The sequence below is a fragment of the Olea europaea genome, unplaced genomic scaffold (assembly GCF_002742605.1).
Source record: "Olea europaea var. sylvestris unplaced genomic scaffold, O_europaea_v1 scaffold119, whole genome shotgun sequence".
Classification (NCBI taxonomy): domain Eukaryota; kingdom Viridiplantae; phylum Streptophyta; class Magnoliopsida; order Lamiales; family Oleaceae; genus Olea; species Olea europaea.
In genome coordinates, this window is record NW_019229312.1 from 419,352 (window position 1) to 436,470 (window position 17,119).

Genomic DNA, 17,119 nt, shown 5'->3' on the forward strand with positions numbered 1-17,119 from the left:
CTAGCATGGTGCATTTGTTTTACTCAGTTAAACATAGAACTTAGAAAATTTATATCCCCATAATTCTCGTTTGATCGCATGAGCATCTTGAAAAATTTCAGTGTGAACTTTACAGTTTTCTATATCGAATTTCATGCTTTATGTGAACTATTGCGGGTTTCTCTCGACTAACAGAATGATTGTTTGATGTAGGACAATCCTATTGTAAATAGGATACAAGTTAGATAATTTTAATTAAATGTCTAATTATAATAAATTTTTCTTTTTATTCTTATTTCTTGTTCAGAATATGATTTCTAATTTCATTTATATTATAATTTATTTTAGTTCCCTTATATTAGTTTATTAGTAGTAATAGGAAATAATTTTGCCTATAAATATAGATGCATCGTACACTTTTTAACAACAATCAATTATTATTCAATATATACACGACATGATTGTTCAAATATCGTCTTAATTTATTGCATAATTCTTTTCCGCACCACTGTCATTGTGTAACTAGATTTTACAAGTATTCTAAGCAGGTAATAATGGTTTTTTCCTAGTTTGAGTTGTGTAGAAGTAGCTGAAGCACTGGAGGTTGGACTGATTCAAACAGAGGTAGTAAAAATCTGGTAACAGAATGTGTGCTTGTAAAATATTTGATAGGTTGATACCGACAAGATAGGACAGTCAAAGTTGGTTACCTCAAGCGTACTAGACATGGTCCACCTAGGGGTGACAAACGAGCTGAATTGCTTTCGAGCTCGACTCACTTATTTAATAAAAAAAATTAAAAAAAAAATGTAAACCTGACTCATCGGCGACTCGACGCAGATTGTGAGGCCCACAAGCCAGAGGGCCAGAATAAGCTTAGGATTTGAACAAGCCAAGCTCGGGTATTTAGCTAAGCTTAGCGCACCATTGAAAATTTGGAACCTTGGAGGAGCATTACTTGCCACAACTTGGTGTTAAATTTACTATATCCATTTGCATGATAGAAGTATTGTTGATTTATAGGATAAATAAATAACCAAATGGCACCATTAATTAAATAGATAAAATAGTTGTCTTCTAATTTTTCATAAGAACCACATCCAATTTGCTTGCGTAGAAAATCCTCTCGTGCAAATTGTACAGTCCAGCATATCATTTGTTACCAAACATACTCTGATACTTGAGTTGGATGCACGAAAATCTGTTCGGTTTTCAAAATTTTCTTACCATTGCCGTTGTGCTTAAACTAGCATTTCTATAGAAGCGCCGAGTGAGTGGTTGGGTTCAGTCATGCTTGATCACCATAGCATACCAAGAGTCTCACGAGTTCGACCAGGACATATGTTGAACATTTGAAGTTGAGTTGTGGCACGGTGACCATGGAAGTGCCCATGGACGAGAAAGAAAGGCGCTATATAACAGGGGTCATTGCCACCTAGCTTAAAACCTACAGTACCAAGAAAGTCTGTCCTAACTGAAATCGGGGCATCCTGAGGTTTTGATAATCATCCTTGTAAAGTGCATTCAGTATTTCAACTATAATGTACTCATTGAACTGGGACGATATTCAAGATGAAAAAAAGTTAAAACTACGAAAATTCTGCTGCGTGTTTTCTACATTTTAACAACCAAAATGACTCCAAAAGGATAAAGTTACCTCTAGCCAGTTATGCATTAGGGCCGATTGACCCCTTTATGATTGAGCAAAATACCTGATATGGCAAGACTAACATCGCAATAATTATAGAATCACAAATAGAACAGTTTGTAAACGTTAAAAATCTCTCTACAAACAATATAGTCAGTCCAGAAGTAAATGGAAATTGAAGCTAAATTAAAATACCAAGTTTACCAGTCTGACATTTCATCTAAATCAATAAAATCTAGATTAGACAAAAAAACAGTAGCTCATTCAGTAACACAGACATCCTCCCAGCTTATAATTTTATTGTCATGGATGATTCTGGGAGCATTCAAAACTTAGTGGCTGCTGAGAGAAGGGAGCCTACAAAAAACAGAGCAGGTCGAATTAATTGAAAAATTGCAAACACCACAACGGATAATTAAAAACAACAGTTCTCCATATGCATTCGTCAACAAAAATTTTCTTTCTTATGCAGTAAAAGCTCAAAGTTTCCAATACAAAAATCCATAGTGATCCCAAAGAGCAATAGAAGAAGTAATGAAGAATCAGCTGATGCCTACCTGAAAAAAGGTCTGCCTCATGTGATCATATGAGTGTGCATACATCATTGACTGGGTTGGCCACTGCATGTATAAAGCATCCCTAGAAGTCTGATTCAATCCCATTGCATGGTAAGGGCTCATAATGGGGCTCCTGTAATTGATGGAAGCTTGAGCCACGGGCATCTGATGCAGCTGAGGAATGGCAGAATCATATTGCACAAATGGAGGCGGGAATTTTGGCACATGAATAGGTGCTACATTGAAACTTTGAATAGTCGGTAAGTTCTTAACATATCTGCATTAGCATGACATAGAAGAGGCTATATTAATTAGCATCAATATATATTGTTGTAATACTTTGAAACATCATTAAGTAAATATGCTACTTATAATGAAATTTCCTAACGTTTAATTATCTCCTATAAACGTTCTACAAACTGAAAATGAGTGGTGCTTTAGAAGTACTCTACTGACATAAGATCCAGTGTAGTGGCTGTAAAACTGCAAGTTTATAAGATTAAGAAACGAGGGAACAGACTAGGACCGTGAGTTAGTAAATAGAAGCAACCAGGATCAAAATAAACCTGACATATGCAACTCACTCAATTACCTTAGATTTGATCTCTCATCAATTGTGTTTAGTGGGGAAGTTGCAAGAATAAGTGTGTGGACACATCATTAGAAGGGGAGGATACCACCTAAGATTGCCAAAGAAGCTAAAGGACTAGAGTTGAAAGTTCAATCAGCCTTCAATTGACATAAGCAGTATATGGATTGCTTAGTAGTAGAAACTATATACCTTATGGGATCAAAGATAATCGAAGATTAATAAACTGGTACATGCAAACATGCCGATAGTAACAAGTAGAAGATAACACGTCCTCTAGGTATCAATAGTGAAAGGTTAGGATGGTGAATTCTTTGGAAATGGGAAAATTTTGATCTACATCTTTAAGCGTGCTGGTTAAGGCAACACAATTGCTTGTGAAAGATCTATACATTATTAGAATGATAATTAAAATAACAGTCAAATAGTCATTAAAAACACTTCTGTAATATCATGTAAGTTACTTTACAAATAAATAAAAAGTATATGTCTTTTGTATCATGAACACAAGTACCGTGAGAAGAAACAGCATTTTGAGGAGACTCTATTGAGACTTTTACAGAGTTGACGAGCCATGGAATCTTCAATAAATAGGTATACGCAGATCTAGATGTGCGTGCAGTAAGGGGGAAAAACTTAAATCCTTCACTCAATTAACACTGCCCCACTATATTAATTTAGACACTAGAACCTCAAGAATGCATAGCTATCCACAAACTTGTACCATTTTTTTCAATACATACCTCTCATAACTTCTATCATAATCAGGGTCGGTACGGTCTTTCTCCTTGTCCCTAAAAATGGCTACTCTAGAAGAAGCACCAATTTCCCTGCTTCCCAGACTTTTCTCACCATCAACTATCAAGTTCATTGAAACTTCATTCTCGCCAATATTCTCACCCTTCCTATCAGAGGCAACCCATCCTGATGCATCTTCTGACCCAGAACTACTTGGACTGCTGAAAATACGAGCTCGAGCTCTGTCATATTCCTCCTTCCTTTCGTCCACTGTTCTTACAGGACTTCTTTTAAGCCCTATTCCATTGATATCATTGGATGAAGCTTTAGAAGGCCTCGGCTTTAAGACAATCTTGATTTGATCAAGTTCGTCAGTTTCAGAACGTCTAGCTGGCACATCTGACAAGCGGACAGCAGGGAACTTACTTTCTGGCTTCTTTAAAACCAAAATCCGATTTCCCTGACCATCTACAGAGTTGTCCTGAACCATGGTCTGCAGACCATAGTGTTGAGCAACACGGTGTGCTGCAAGACGAAGGTATGACGTAGGGAAGTGCGGAAACTCAAAATGATGTAGACCAGAGTTCTGCAAGAACTTTTGTACATCGAGCTCCATTCGCAGAACTGATGAGAAAATAATAGATGAGAGCGCAATTACTAGTTATCCTCAACAGTAATAGCAATAATAAAAAAGAATAAAATAAAATAAATACAGTAAATCAGCAGGCAAAATAAAAATAAACCAAATATCATAAGAGAATTTCAGCAACTTAAGGTATCTAGCCGCAGAGATGGCCACAGTCAAATACTAAAATGCGTACCCAATTTTGAGGAATATGGGAACTTCAAAACTCTGCAAGAATTTTACCAGTATATTGTAAGATTATAATGTAGCTTCGTTCTTATTTATATCCTTTGTTTCATTGTCTCCTGGAAACATAAAAGCAAATTTCTTTCAGGTTTTTCACTACATCAAGGTATAATTAGCTTTGTATCCCCTAGGTAGTTAGTAATGAGCCGGGCCAAGCTGGCTCGCAAGCCCTCCCAATTTGGCTCAGCCCATCTCGTCACAATTCGAGCAGGGGGCTTTTTTATTTCAAAGGGAAAAGGGAAATTGATCATTTATTTTTTGCTTCAAATACTTAAAAATTTTAAATATAATAATTTGAAAGAAATGTTTAAGAATACATATGCTTTGATTTGAAGCTTTACAAATATGAAATATCCATTTGAAAATGTACAATTATACATTCATTTGGAAAAATAAAAGAACTAACATTGCATTATTACAATTTACATCCATTTCGATCTAAGCATTCCATTAGTTATGTATCAACGTTCCAACAAAAATACTTGCATGCATAAAAAATCCCAGGTTCAACAGGGTTAGTGCAATCGCGATTTGTTTACTTCACAATAACTCGGAAACGATAGATATTTAAGAAAAATGTAAGAGAAATAGAGGCAATAGAGTTTAGATATTGAGAAATAGGGTAGAGAGTTGAAATAATAACAGAATATTGATAATCTGGTACAGAAAATTTGTGAAATGATATAGGTATTTTATCAAAAATTATTAAGAATTAAAAAAAATTCATCGATGTATTTTGAACATTGTCTCAACTTCAAAATTCATTAAAATTTGAATGTTGTCTCACAACATTCAAATTCACTGAATTAGGCCGCAATAAGCCTGAATTCAGTGATGAATTGGTGATGGATGCATAATTGTGATACATCCATAACCTGCAGATTAGGGCTGATTAGGTCTGCTAAAGCAGGCTGCCCGCTTGCTCACACGAGCCAGCTCGTGACTTTGAAGGCGGGCCTAGCTCACCACATTCGTCCCATCAAAAATATGGGCCTGGCAGCTAGCAAGCCAAATTTTCACTCACCTGGCCGCGGGCTCGCAAGTGGCTTGGCTCAATTGCCACCCCTGTCTATGATTTTCTTATGACAAGTGCCCCTATTTCTACATATAGCTGAAGTATCCATTAAAAAGGTGCCAAGGTTAGTTCTATACTTTCTCCTATAATTTATAATGATAACAACTTGCTCTAAGACCTTCTCATCAACATGTTGAGGCAGAATTATATGCTGCATCCAAGAAAACCATAACATCATTTAAAGATACTTCTTCGCCACATCTTTACTGGAAGCAAAAATTAATAAGCCAAAGTTCAATGAAAGGAGGCAATAATAATGACAGCTTATACTGTCTAGAATATTTCAGTTGGTCCAACCATCAAACTATAGATTAAAAACTGTTAAGATTCATTGCATCAGGTGAAACTACCTTGAGAGATAATAATTCAGTTCTACAGTTAATCAATTATGTATTTCTATTCTTAGCTGTTCAGAGAATCAATTAGCTCAGCTATTCCTAAATCAAATTTCTCAAGATTTACATCTGTTTCTCCCCCACAATTTCCTCCATCCAAACGCCCATCTTATATACAAAACTAAAACCAAACGACCCATAATCAAACATCGCCAGATCTAACCCAACCAATTTAAAATTCCTAAATTCCCAAATGTTAACCCTAATCTAAAACCAAGAATCCAACTAAGTATACAATACAAATCTACTTAACCAAAATACGGGAACAAAATTAAACAAGGCGTGACAATTAAATTCAAAAGCTTTAAGATACATGAAGAGATAAAAGAACCAACTAGTTAATCGGTGACGAGGGTTTTGAAGAGCCTCAACAAGGAACGGATCAACCATTGAAACATAAGCAGGAACCCCCTCCTTTTGCTCCATAAAAACACCCCTCTCATTAACTTCAACAGCTTCCTTATGTACTTGAAATGAATCTTGAGAAGTCAAATCCATGTTACAAGAGAAATTATTTTTATATATGGGATAGGGAAGAAGAGAGAAAGGGAGAAACCCTTCCTCTTTTCTGCCACGCGAACCGAAGAGAATGAAACGGGAACAATGGATTGGATTTGTATTATTTTTGTGCGTGTATTTTTTGGATTTTTTGGGAATGGTTGAAAAGTCGAGAATGGAAAATGAGGACCTTTATCCTTTTTTCTTTTTTTCTTTTTTTTTTCATTATTTTGGAATATACTGGTCCTAGATTTTCTCTTCACAAGTACCGATTATTGATTTTTTTCCTACTCCTTTTATTTATTTTTTTTTTACTGTATTTATTATAGAATTTATATAACTAATCATATTATAATAGAAATATCCTTAATTTAAGGAACCAAAATGTATCTGCAAGTACATATAGCATTAATCCATGTGATTTTAAAAATAAGACGCTAGTTTTACTTGAGATTCATTTGGTATAACTTTTGCTTTTTATAAAAAAGTTTTGAAAGAAGCTATCTTAATTATTATTTGAAAAATAATTTTTAAAAGTACTTCACATTTCAAAAGTGCTTTTAAAGAAAGTAATATTGAATCAACTTCCTCTAAAAACTTTTCTAATTAACAAAAACATTATCATAAAATTAGTCAAACAATCTAAAAGCTGCTTTGAATCTCAAAAGCTCGTTTTGACTTTTTCAAAAGTCATGCCAAACGAGTCTTTAGATAATTCATGCATGCTCTCGAATCTCTAAGCTCTCTCTTTTCCAATTATAATAAACTCAACCAATTTTTTTAAATTTTGATCACTGGCGGATTTAGCTTTCGGCATGAACACGAGCTAATATGGCAAAAAAAAAAAAAAAATTACACATAAAAATTTTTTTCTATTTTTTTTAAAGGGGATTTGGAGTGGACAGACGGGTTGTAGCACTCGCCTGCTCATCTCTGACTCCACCCCTGTTTTGAACCCGTCTCTCTAATAGTTACTTCACAAGTTTAATTTATTATTCATGCTTGGTAAGAAAAAATTTTCCTTTTCGTACTACTCATTTCATGGAACATTTTCAAATTGTTGAGGATGACATTTTCTTGAAGTAGTAGCGAATCTAACTTCAAGTGGCATCATGTTGCACTTAAGTTCGAAAATAGGCCAGAGAAGAAGCATACCATCGGGTTGTATTTTTGGGGCATTTTGAGTATATTGTATATGCCATTTTTTTTTTCGGATATTGTGTTTTTCTCTCTATTTCTACGTGTGTGTTTTTCCCGCAACTTATGAAACCATTTATATTTTCTTTCTAATTGTAATGTCTCTTTTTAGTTTGTAATTTTTTTGCACCTGCATGGATAAATAGTATTTTAAAAATAATATTAAAAAAATCATAGTTTTCTGTCTTTGGCTTACGGATGGAAAGATCTGCCAAACAATATTTAAAAATAAATAAATAAATAAATAAATAAAACTTTAATGCAACTTTTTGTATAATTTTACTTGCAGGTTAATAGGAATACTTAAAAATACAATTTAACGACGGATATTCCTTTGGTTAAAGATTCACCAACTATTGGTAGTTGTTATTGATGACTTGTCACTTAATCGCCACAATATTCATGGATAACTGTTTGCAACTTCATTAACGGAATTTCGATAGCTGATAACGGCTTCTATGATGGAGTACACACACGTTTTCATCGGGACTTTCACCAACAACGCAAATAACATCGAAAGTTTGTATTGATAATTTTTGTTTGTGCAGCTTTTTGCCGATAAGGGCTGTGAATGGATCGAATGTGGAGCGAATCTGTCCAAATTCGGTCCGATCCGTTAAGAAAAATTATCTGGTCCGATTCGATAATCCAACGGATATTTGATTGTTAAATTCATATCCAATTTGCTATATTATCGGATATCCGATCTGATAATTCGATCTGAATTTTTTCCACCAATTTTTTCCCAAAAAAAAATATTTTAACTATCTTGATGGCTCACCTAATATACTAGAAGGCCCAAATCAAATTTTTTTTTTATCAAAGTGATACTCTTTTAGTTCCTTTTAAAGAAGATTTCTCTTGGAATGTTTTAATTAATCTTCGTATGTGGGATATTACATTTTTAAAGGGTACTTATCTTCTAATGTTTTAGTAGTCTTTCAATGTGGGATACTACTCAATTGTCAATTCTAAATGTTTACTAGTTTATTTTATTATTTTCACTAAAAATCATAGCCTTAACAAAATTAAAATAAAAAACAATATCAATTTTAACAAAGTAAATTATTTTTGTACATATTAATTATTAGTTTTTGATGTTATAAAATAAATTACTATAGTTATTTTTATCTTATTTTAATTAATAAAAAATTAAACCTCTTTGAATATTTCAAGTAAAAATATTATACTATTATCTAATATTATTTATTATTTGAAAATTATGTGTAAAGCATAATATAAGTTTCAAAATGGAAAAAATTATGTTTAATAAATTATGATATAACACATAAAATATATAAAATTATTATAATAAATCGGATCGGATCGGATTGTTATCGGATCGGATCGATATATATCTATATTTGTTCCATTTAGTTAACGGATTATCGAATTCGGATCTTAATCAGATTATCAGATTGAAACCTTAAATCCATCTCCCGTTAATTTCATCGGATTCGGATCGAATTCGGATCAGAATCCAATCCATTGACAGCCCTACCTATAGGAGACTGTGGCGCTATTGAATGCCAACTCATCATTCTCAAACATTGCAAAGACATGTAGAGACTACTTCTGAGACATTCAGTAGGTCGTAGTGTAAGAATATCGTGAAAGCAATACCATTCTGGGATGTTACATAAAAGAAAAGTGTAAGAAAATTGAATAGACAACTTTGTCTAGTACTAACCCGGTGAAGATCTAATATATGTAGAAGTGTTTGAAAAATGAATAATAGCCACAATATTAAAGATATCTCCACCATCCATTCCTAGAGATGCAAGTATAAATTGGTCAAAGAGACCAATTGAAAAAGTGAAGATAACTTGAGCGTAAACTAAGTGAGCAACCAATTAGAATTCGTCATATCGTCACAAAAAGTGACCCGCATTTGTATAAATATGTTATGAATGAGAAGGATGGATAACTAGATGAAAGAAGAAAAAAAATAATAAATATACGTGACAAGTGAATATGATACTAAGGGAGTACATCATATGAATATGCCATCTTCACGGTAACTTAAGGTGATTTGGATGCATTTATTAAAATAGTGATATCAACATTGCCAATTCTGGAAAAACCACCAATCAGATTCATTGTTAATCATTGATCGTTAAAGATTTTTTATTAAATAGAATTGAAAGTTACCATTTTCAGACAAGTTTACTTAAGGATAATTTGGATGGATATCATCTTGTGGGGATCAAGGTATACTGAAAGTAAAAGGCTGCAGACCAAAATATTCGACTTATAATTATAGTAAATAATGTAACAAAAATGTGAATTAAGAACCCTTAATTCTATTTTTCTAACTAATCGAGTTTCTTTTTAACACTAAAAAATTTTCGTTTCTTATAGTTTGCATGTTGTGTCATCGAGTTAATTACCCCAACCATCACTGAACTTTACGTAAAGTTCTCACCGGGTCATTAAACTTTAAAAACTATGCCATTAATCATCGAACTTTTAAAACATAATCCCATCTATCACAAAATGAATTTCTACTTAAAAATTTCACGAAATTGATGACGTGGCTAATAGAACAAGTGACGTGGCACGTTTGTGTGACAATTTTGATGCCAAGTAAGAAAGTTGCTATGAACATGGAAAATTTATCACATGTTACTATTAATAAAACACATCTTTAACCTAAGAATAAATTTTAAAAAACTAAAATCAATTAAAAGGAAATTAGTGAACACGGCACGCTGATCTTTTCTCCAAATTGAATTGAAACAATGACTATCTTACGTTGTCGACAAGTAGCCAGCCAAAATTGAGAGACAGAAGTTGGAAATTGACAATAGAGAACCAGTAAATCGCCCCCATGAATGATGAACCTGTAAATCACGAGCCCCAAAAAAAAAAATCACATACCCGAAAACCTCAAAATCGCAACCCCAAGTCCTAAAACTGCGATCGATGTGTGCCTTAGCTTAATCGGTGTATCCTTCCTTCCACTTGTACCACCATGACAAACGTTGAGGAACAATCAGTACGTTAGAAAACATATCTCCATCTACTCTTGAATCAATTTTGTTGCAGTAGTTTAATACGGTTTTTCCCATTGCATAGTATTGTTACGGTAGTTTAAATTTTTTTTTTTTAATTCATGTAACATTTAATATAGCTACATATGTTCATACTGATAATGATCTGAACTTTTATAACTCTGACTATAATGTCCATGATGATGATTGTTACGCCCCTATCTGGATCACCTCGGAATATCCACCACAAGGCACTCCGATCTGTTAGACACCCACCCGAAGTGGTTCCAAAGTGATCTCTCCAATGTCAACAACCTGCTATCACACTGTGAAGCCACAGACAATTCTGCCTAACTGACCAAAGCGCCCTCCCCATGATGTCGAGGTGAAGTGCACTTCGGGGACCTCTGTCAGAAGATACGCCGCCAATTTCAGAAGGAGATATTTGACAAGATCCTTTCTGCCCCTAAAGTTTAAATTGATTTGACGTCTCCATGAGGTTAGTTGATGTGACGTATCAACTTTATGTCAACTCAACTCGGGAGAAGCAGTTACCCGCCCACTCTACAGACGCGGCTAATTGACGTCTATGAGCAGACGCCTCATTCCGTAAGATGTATACACGTGTCCCACATCCAACGGTTCGTCTCACCTATAAATACCCAAGGATTGGCAAGAGGCAAAGGTAATGAAAGTCTTACTACATAGCATTCCATAGCAAGTATATATTTTCTCCTCCCCTTTATTATTTTGCACAACCTCTGGGTACTGTTCCGACCACTTGAACCTGACTTGACCATCGGAGCGTATACGGCTGCCACCATCCCCGCTGGTACCGACCGTGTGCGTCTAATCGTATGTTGATTGTGCATAGAGAGAAATACGTGGAGTAGCTCTCGGTTGGCCACTTGAAAGATCCAATTTTCGAGGTCAACAGATTGGCACCGTCTGTGGGAAAACTTCCCGTTCAAAGTTCTGCATTTGAGAAATCACCAGAAAACTAGCGACTAACCCTGAAAAGGGCACGTTCTTGAAAAAGAATAAAGTCGAGTTATAATTCAAGTTCTCACTACCCTTCAAAAAGGAGATAGGATGAGTTATAGCCATGAAGACGACAACCCCATGAGAGAGGCCTCAGAAGAAGAGGTGCTCCATAACAATGTCACTCACCAGAGACCCCATCACCGGCGTCCCCGAGGCACAAGAACAGCCATGCTCACTGAAGGGATGGCTCAAATAGCGACGGGCATAAGGGACATCACAACTCAGAATTTGGCGATGCAGGAACTTCTCATGCAAGCCCAGGGTCATCGGGACTATCAAATGCCCCAAGAATCTTATCTGATGCAGGAAGCCCCTGTATCTCGCTCCCAAGGCCATATGAGTCAAAAGAGAGATGGATGCCAAAGCCACATCTTATGTGCAAGGGAACCAGCCATTAGAACCACACTTGGGGGACAATTTCCTCAAGAATATGAAGAACAGAGGTCGGTAAGCGTCTTTGACCGGATAGGGGAGGGTCCTAGCAATAGGGTCCGCCCAATGAGAGGATCAGTTCGGCCAGATCAAGAACAAGAACAGCCTCTTCCTCCTCCTAGAAATAGGAGTGATAGGAGGAACCTAGTAGATTGAGGGAGTCGAGGAGAAGCACTTCCACCTCCCCAGAACATTTAAGATGATGAAGGGTCAGATGGGCCTTGTCGGTCTTATGAAATTGACGATGACGATGATAACCTCCATTTCTTAAGGGAGATCCAAAACTTCCCAATGCCAGCAAATTTTATGCCCCCTAAGATCCCCAAGTATGGAGGAAAGGGGACCCAGAGAAGCACCTCACCAAGTATATGACACAAATGAGTCTCAGAGGAGCCTCGCCTGCTTTAAAATGCAGAGCCTTCCATCTAACACTAGGTGGAGCTGCCGAAGTGTGGTACAGCAGGCTTCCTTCCCTAAGCATTAGAAGTTGGCTAGATTTGAAAAGGGCATTCTTGAATCAGTACCTCTCGAGAAGAGAAGGAGAGGCCCTAGTGCAACGCCTGCAAGACATGAGGCAGGCCCCTGGAGAGACGCTGAAAAGCTATCTCGCCAGGTTTATGGACAAAATCACATACTGCGAACGGGTCATTAACAGAGAAGCCCTTTCAGCTCTCAAAGACGGCTTCAACATGAACACTTTGTTCTGGAGGGACGTGCGCAGCAAGAATCCTTCCACCTATGACGAACTTGTGGAAATGATGAGAGTTGAAATCGTGAGTGAAGAAATGATTGATCATCGCAACTGTGCCGCACAGGGACTCCCTCTACCTCATAGGCAGGTAGGTCGAGGACTCGCAGCACATCTCGTCACTCAGCAGTGGAATCAAGCAGGTCATACAATAGCTCCCACCTCCGGACAGGCTTTCGCCACATTAAATGCAGTGTCGGTGTTGGCATACGAGAACGCTCCTGCCAAAGCAGGACCATCCGGAAGAGCTGATAACAAGAAGAAGAAGAAGAAAAGGTCAAACAGGTTCTTGGAAGGGGCAAGATTTTGCACGTTCCACCAACTCTATGGGCATGACACTAGTGAGTGCCGAGACGCTAATCGACGTCCTGATCGGAGCAACCCGCCCCCTTTCAGTAGGAGCGAATATCTTCGCAGATCCGTCTCCCTGAACAAGGGGGAGAGAGGGCAATCACATTGGAGAAGAGAGTCCAGGGACCAAGGTCAATCTAGACAGAGAGATCAGGCCCCATCCTCTGGGAGCCAAGTCATCAGGAGATCGACACAATCATTGAGGGGCCTCACATTGGTGGCAATACCAGGAACGCCCAACGAAATTACACAAGGGAAGCAAAGGACCCACCAATGATTACTTACATTGTCAACGAGTCGCAAGCGATCGATAGGAAAACCCCAATCACCTTCTCCCAGGAAGATGCGAAAGGAGTCCACCATCCCCATTGCGACGTGTTGGTTGTAAGAGTTGTAGTAGCCAGAAACGGGCTCAAACGCATGCTCGTCGACAATGGCAGTTCGGTGAACATATTGTTCGGCTCCATCTTTGACAAAATGTAGATTGAACATGTGTTGATCCCCATGACCGACCCACTATTCGAATTTACTGGGGACAACATGGGTTGATCACTCTACCCGTCGAGATGGGTTCGACACCCCTAATGGCCCAACACTTTATGAAATTTCTTAGTGGTGGACCACAGATCGGCCTATCATGGTGTATTGGGCAGACCCGCACTGAAAGATCTTTGGGCTGTCACATCCATCCACTACTTGTGTATGAAATTCCCAACTGAACATGGGATTGTAACGGTCCGAGGTGATCAGATGGGCTCCAGGTCATGCTACTTAAACTCGCTGCGAAAGTCGAAGCCCCGAACTGTTAATGTAATCCTAACTGAGGTTCCCACTGAAACCAGTACAGACGTGTAAATGCTCAACGCCCCTGAATAGGGGCATACCTCTGAACAAGAGGAAGACGTCGACATGGACGAGGCCCTTGAACAAGGGCACCCTCTTGATGAGTTAGATTCCCGAATAATTGACTCTGAACCAAATGCAACCCTAATGGAAGAACTGGAAACTTTCTCCGTCAATACAGAAGACCCTAGTTAGGTCTTGCGTATAGGGAAGACACTACCCCCGAAGCAAAAGAAGAGATGATAAGGTTTCTGAAAAGGAACTTAGATGTCTTCACTTGGAAGCATGAAGACATGGTGGGAATAGATCCAAGAATCAGTTGCCACTGTCTTAACATTAACCCCTCTTGTGCCCCCCATCGACAGAAGAGACGTGGCCTCAATTCAGAGAGGTACGAGACACTGAAAGACGAGGTAAACAAACTTAGCTTTAGTGGTTTCATATTGGAAGCCATCTACCCGAAGTGGATATCCACTTGTTGATTCCACTGCTGGACACGAACTGATGAGCTTCATGGATGCATACTCAGGGTACAACCAGATACCCATGTTCTGACCTGATGAGGAAGCTACGTCATTTATTACGGACCGAGGTCTCTATTGCTACAAAGTCATGCCCTTCGGATTGAAGAATGCCGGAGCTACATATCAGAGGCTGGTAAACTTGATGTTTGCCGAACTTATTGGCAAAACCATGGAGGTCTACGTGGACGACATGTTAGTAAAAAGCCTCCGGGCCATCGAACACGTAAGCCACCTCAACCAAACTTTTCAGATACTTAGAAAATATAAGATGAAGTTGAATCCCCTCAAATGTACCTTCGGAGTGGCTTTGGGTCAATTCTTGGGATATATTGTCAATCAAAGAGAATTGACGCAAATCCAATGAAAATAATGGCCTTGTTAGAGATGAGGTCACCTCAAAAATCAAAGGAGGTCCAAAGCCTCAATGGTCAGATAGCCGCACTCAGTTGCTTCATCTCTAGAGCTACGGATAAAAGTTTGCCTTCCTTCAATGTGCTTAAGTAAGGAAAGAAGTTCCAATGGACTTCTGAATGTGAGGAAGCCTTCCAGGCACTGAAAAAGTACCTCAGAGAGGTACCTCTCCTTTCAAAACCTCAGCCAGATGAGTCACTACTGCTACACTTAGCGATTTCGGACGTGGTGGTCAGTGCCGTCCTAGTCAGAGAAGAAAGGGAACGCCAACTACCAGTGTACTATGTCAGCAAAGCACTTCTCCCAGCTGAAACACGCTACCCAAACATGGAGAAACTGACACTCGCCCTTATCACAGCCTCAAGAAAACTGAGGCCATACTTCCAGGCCCACTTAATCGAAGTTCTCACCAACTTCCCATTGAAGCAGTTGATGCAAAAAACAGACGCGTCAGGACGCCTACTAAAATGGGCAATCGAACTCAGCAAGTTTGATCTATTATTCCGATCTTGACACTCCATCAAGGGTCAGGCCCTTGTAGATTTTATGGTTGAGTTTACTAAAGTCCTAGAAATGGAGGCGATAATGGAACCAGCTGAACCCCCTACATGGAAACTTTTCGTTGATGGGTCCTCAGGAGAGACTGGCTCCGGGGTAGGGATCGTCTTGGAAAGCCCGAAAGGCCACATGCTAAACTACGTAGTAAGGTTTGGCTTTAAAGCCTCAAACAACGCCGCTGAATACGAGGCCCTTCTGGCAGGTCTTAGGCTTGCTAAAAAGATGCAGGTCAGAAGGCTCCTGGTGAGCAGCGATTCTTAACTTATAGTGAATCAGGTCAATGGGAACTTCACGGCCAAGGACAGTAGCATGGTTGCATACTTGAAGTTGGTTATGGACTTAGTTCCTCATTCTGAAAGGTTCGAACTGACTCAAGTCCCCTGTCTAGAAAATACACATGCAGACGCCCTTTCAAAACTGGCCAGCAGCAAGGATTCAGAGCTGCTAAAGGTTGTCCCTATTGAGCACTTATCAAAGCCATCCACTTCCGGAGGTGAAGAGGTACTATGGATAGAAGGCACCCCATTATGGATACAACCTATCATCGCCTATCCGAAAGATCAATCCCTGCCTACCTTTAAAAGCGAGGCGCGGAAGTTAAGAAGAAGGGCTGCATACTTCGTCCTACAGGAAAATACTCTTTTCAAGAGAGGCTTCGCCTCGCCACTTCTCCGATGCGTGGGGAGCAAAGAGGCCACATACATACTAAGGGAAATCCATGAGGAAATCTGCGGAAATCACTCCGGAGGAATGGTTCTGGCGCACAAGGTTCTCCGTCAAGGCTACTTCTGGCCGACCCTGAAAAGGGACGCGTGCCAGTTTGTCCAGAAATGTGACAAGTGCCAGAGCTTTTCAAATATTCAAAGGCAGCTTTCTCAGAGCCTCTCCGTAGTAACCAGTCCCTGGCCATTCGCCAAGTGGGGCATTGACTTCATTGGTCCACTCCCAAAAGGAAGAGGAAGCGCAAGTTTTGCCGTTGTCGCTATTGACTACTTCACTAAGTGGGTCGAAGCTGAACCCTTTGCCAGGATCACCGAGGCGAACACTACTAAATTTGGCTGGAAGAACATCATTTGTAGGTTCGGCATTCCCTACTCCTTAGTATCCGACAATGGAAGACAGTTTGACAACAGGAAAATGCGAGAATTATGCGACGAGCTAGGCATAAGGAATGACTTCTCAACGCCTCATCACCCTCAAGCAAATGGCCAAGTTGAGGCAGTGAACAAGACTATCAATCACACCCTGAAAAGCAAGCTTGACACCTCAAAAGGGGTTTGGATGGACGAACTCCCCCATGTCCTCTGGGCCATCAGAACGTCTGCCCGAACTGCAACAGGGGAAACACCATTCTTGATGACCTACGGACCCGAGGCCATGAGCCCGGTTGAGGTCGGGGTTCCATCACACTGTCGGATACACTTCAATGAGATTAGCAACGATGAGGCTCGAATAAGCGAACTCTACCTCCTTGAAGAAAGGAGGGATGCTTCCCAAGTGAACTTGGCAAAGTATCATAGAAAGATGACCCGCTATTATAATTCCAAGGTCAGAAATAGAACTCTTCGCTTGGGGGACCTCGTCCTCAGAAGGGTCTTCCAATCTTCAAAACCAACCGGGTCCGGAGTGTTTGGACCAAATTGGGAAGGCCCTTACCGCATTCGCAGA

At 38.9% G+C, this 17,119-nt stretch overlaps 1 protein-coding gene across 1 annotated transcript; it reads right to left on the reverse strand.

The window, feature by feature from the left end:
* Positions 1-1,711: 1,711 nt before the first annotated feature.
* LOC111374007 (R3H domain-containing protein 2-like) lies at positions 1,712-6,493 on the reverse strand. Its single transcript, XM_022996610.1, has 4 exons — positions 6,188-6,493; positions 3,517-4,135; positions 2,185-2,461; positions 1,712-1,984 (listed from the first exon to the last, which is right to left on the reverse strand). Exons 1-4 carry the CDS (start codon positions 6,348-6,350, stop codon positions 1,931-1,933), a joined length of 1,113 nt encoding a protein of 370 aa, XP_022852378.1. The 5' UTR covers positions 6,351-6,493; the 3' UTR covers positions 1,712-1,930.
* Between the last annotated feature and the right edge of the window lie 10,626 nt (positions 6,494-17,119).

Bases quoted from the DNA above. Each gene is read 5' to 3' on its own strand.
- LOC111374007 (XM_022996610.1), bottom strand. From the start codon at position 6,350: ATGGATTTGACTTCTCAAGATTCATTTCAAGTACATAAGGAAGCTGTT. The intron at 4,136-6,187 runs GTTGGTTCTTTT...TTTTCTCATCAG, and splicing joins CCCTCGTCACCGATTAACTA to TTCTGCGAATGGAGCTCGAT. The intron at 2,462-3,516 runs GTATGTATTGAA...ATGCTAATGCAG, and splicing joins TATGATAGAAGTTATGAGAG to ATATGTTAAGAACTTACCGA.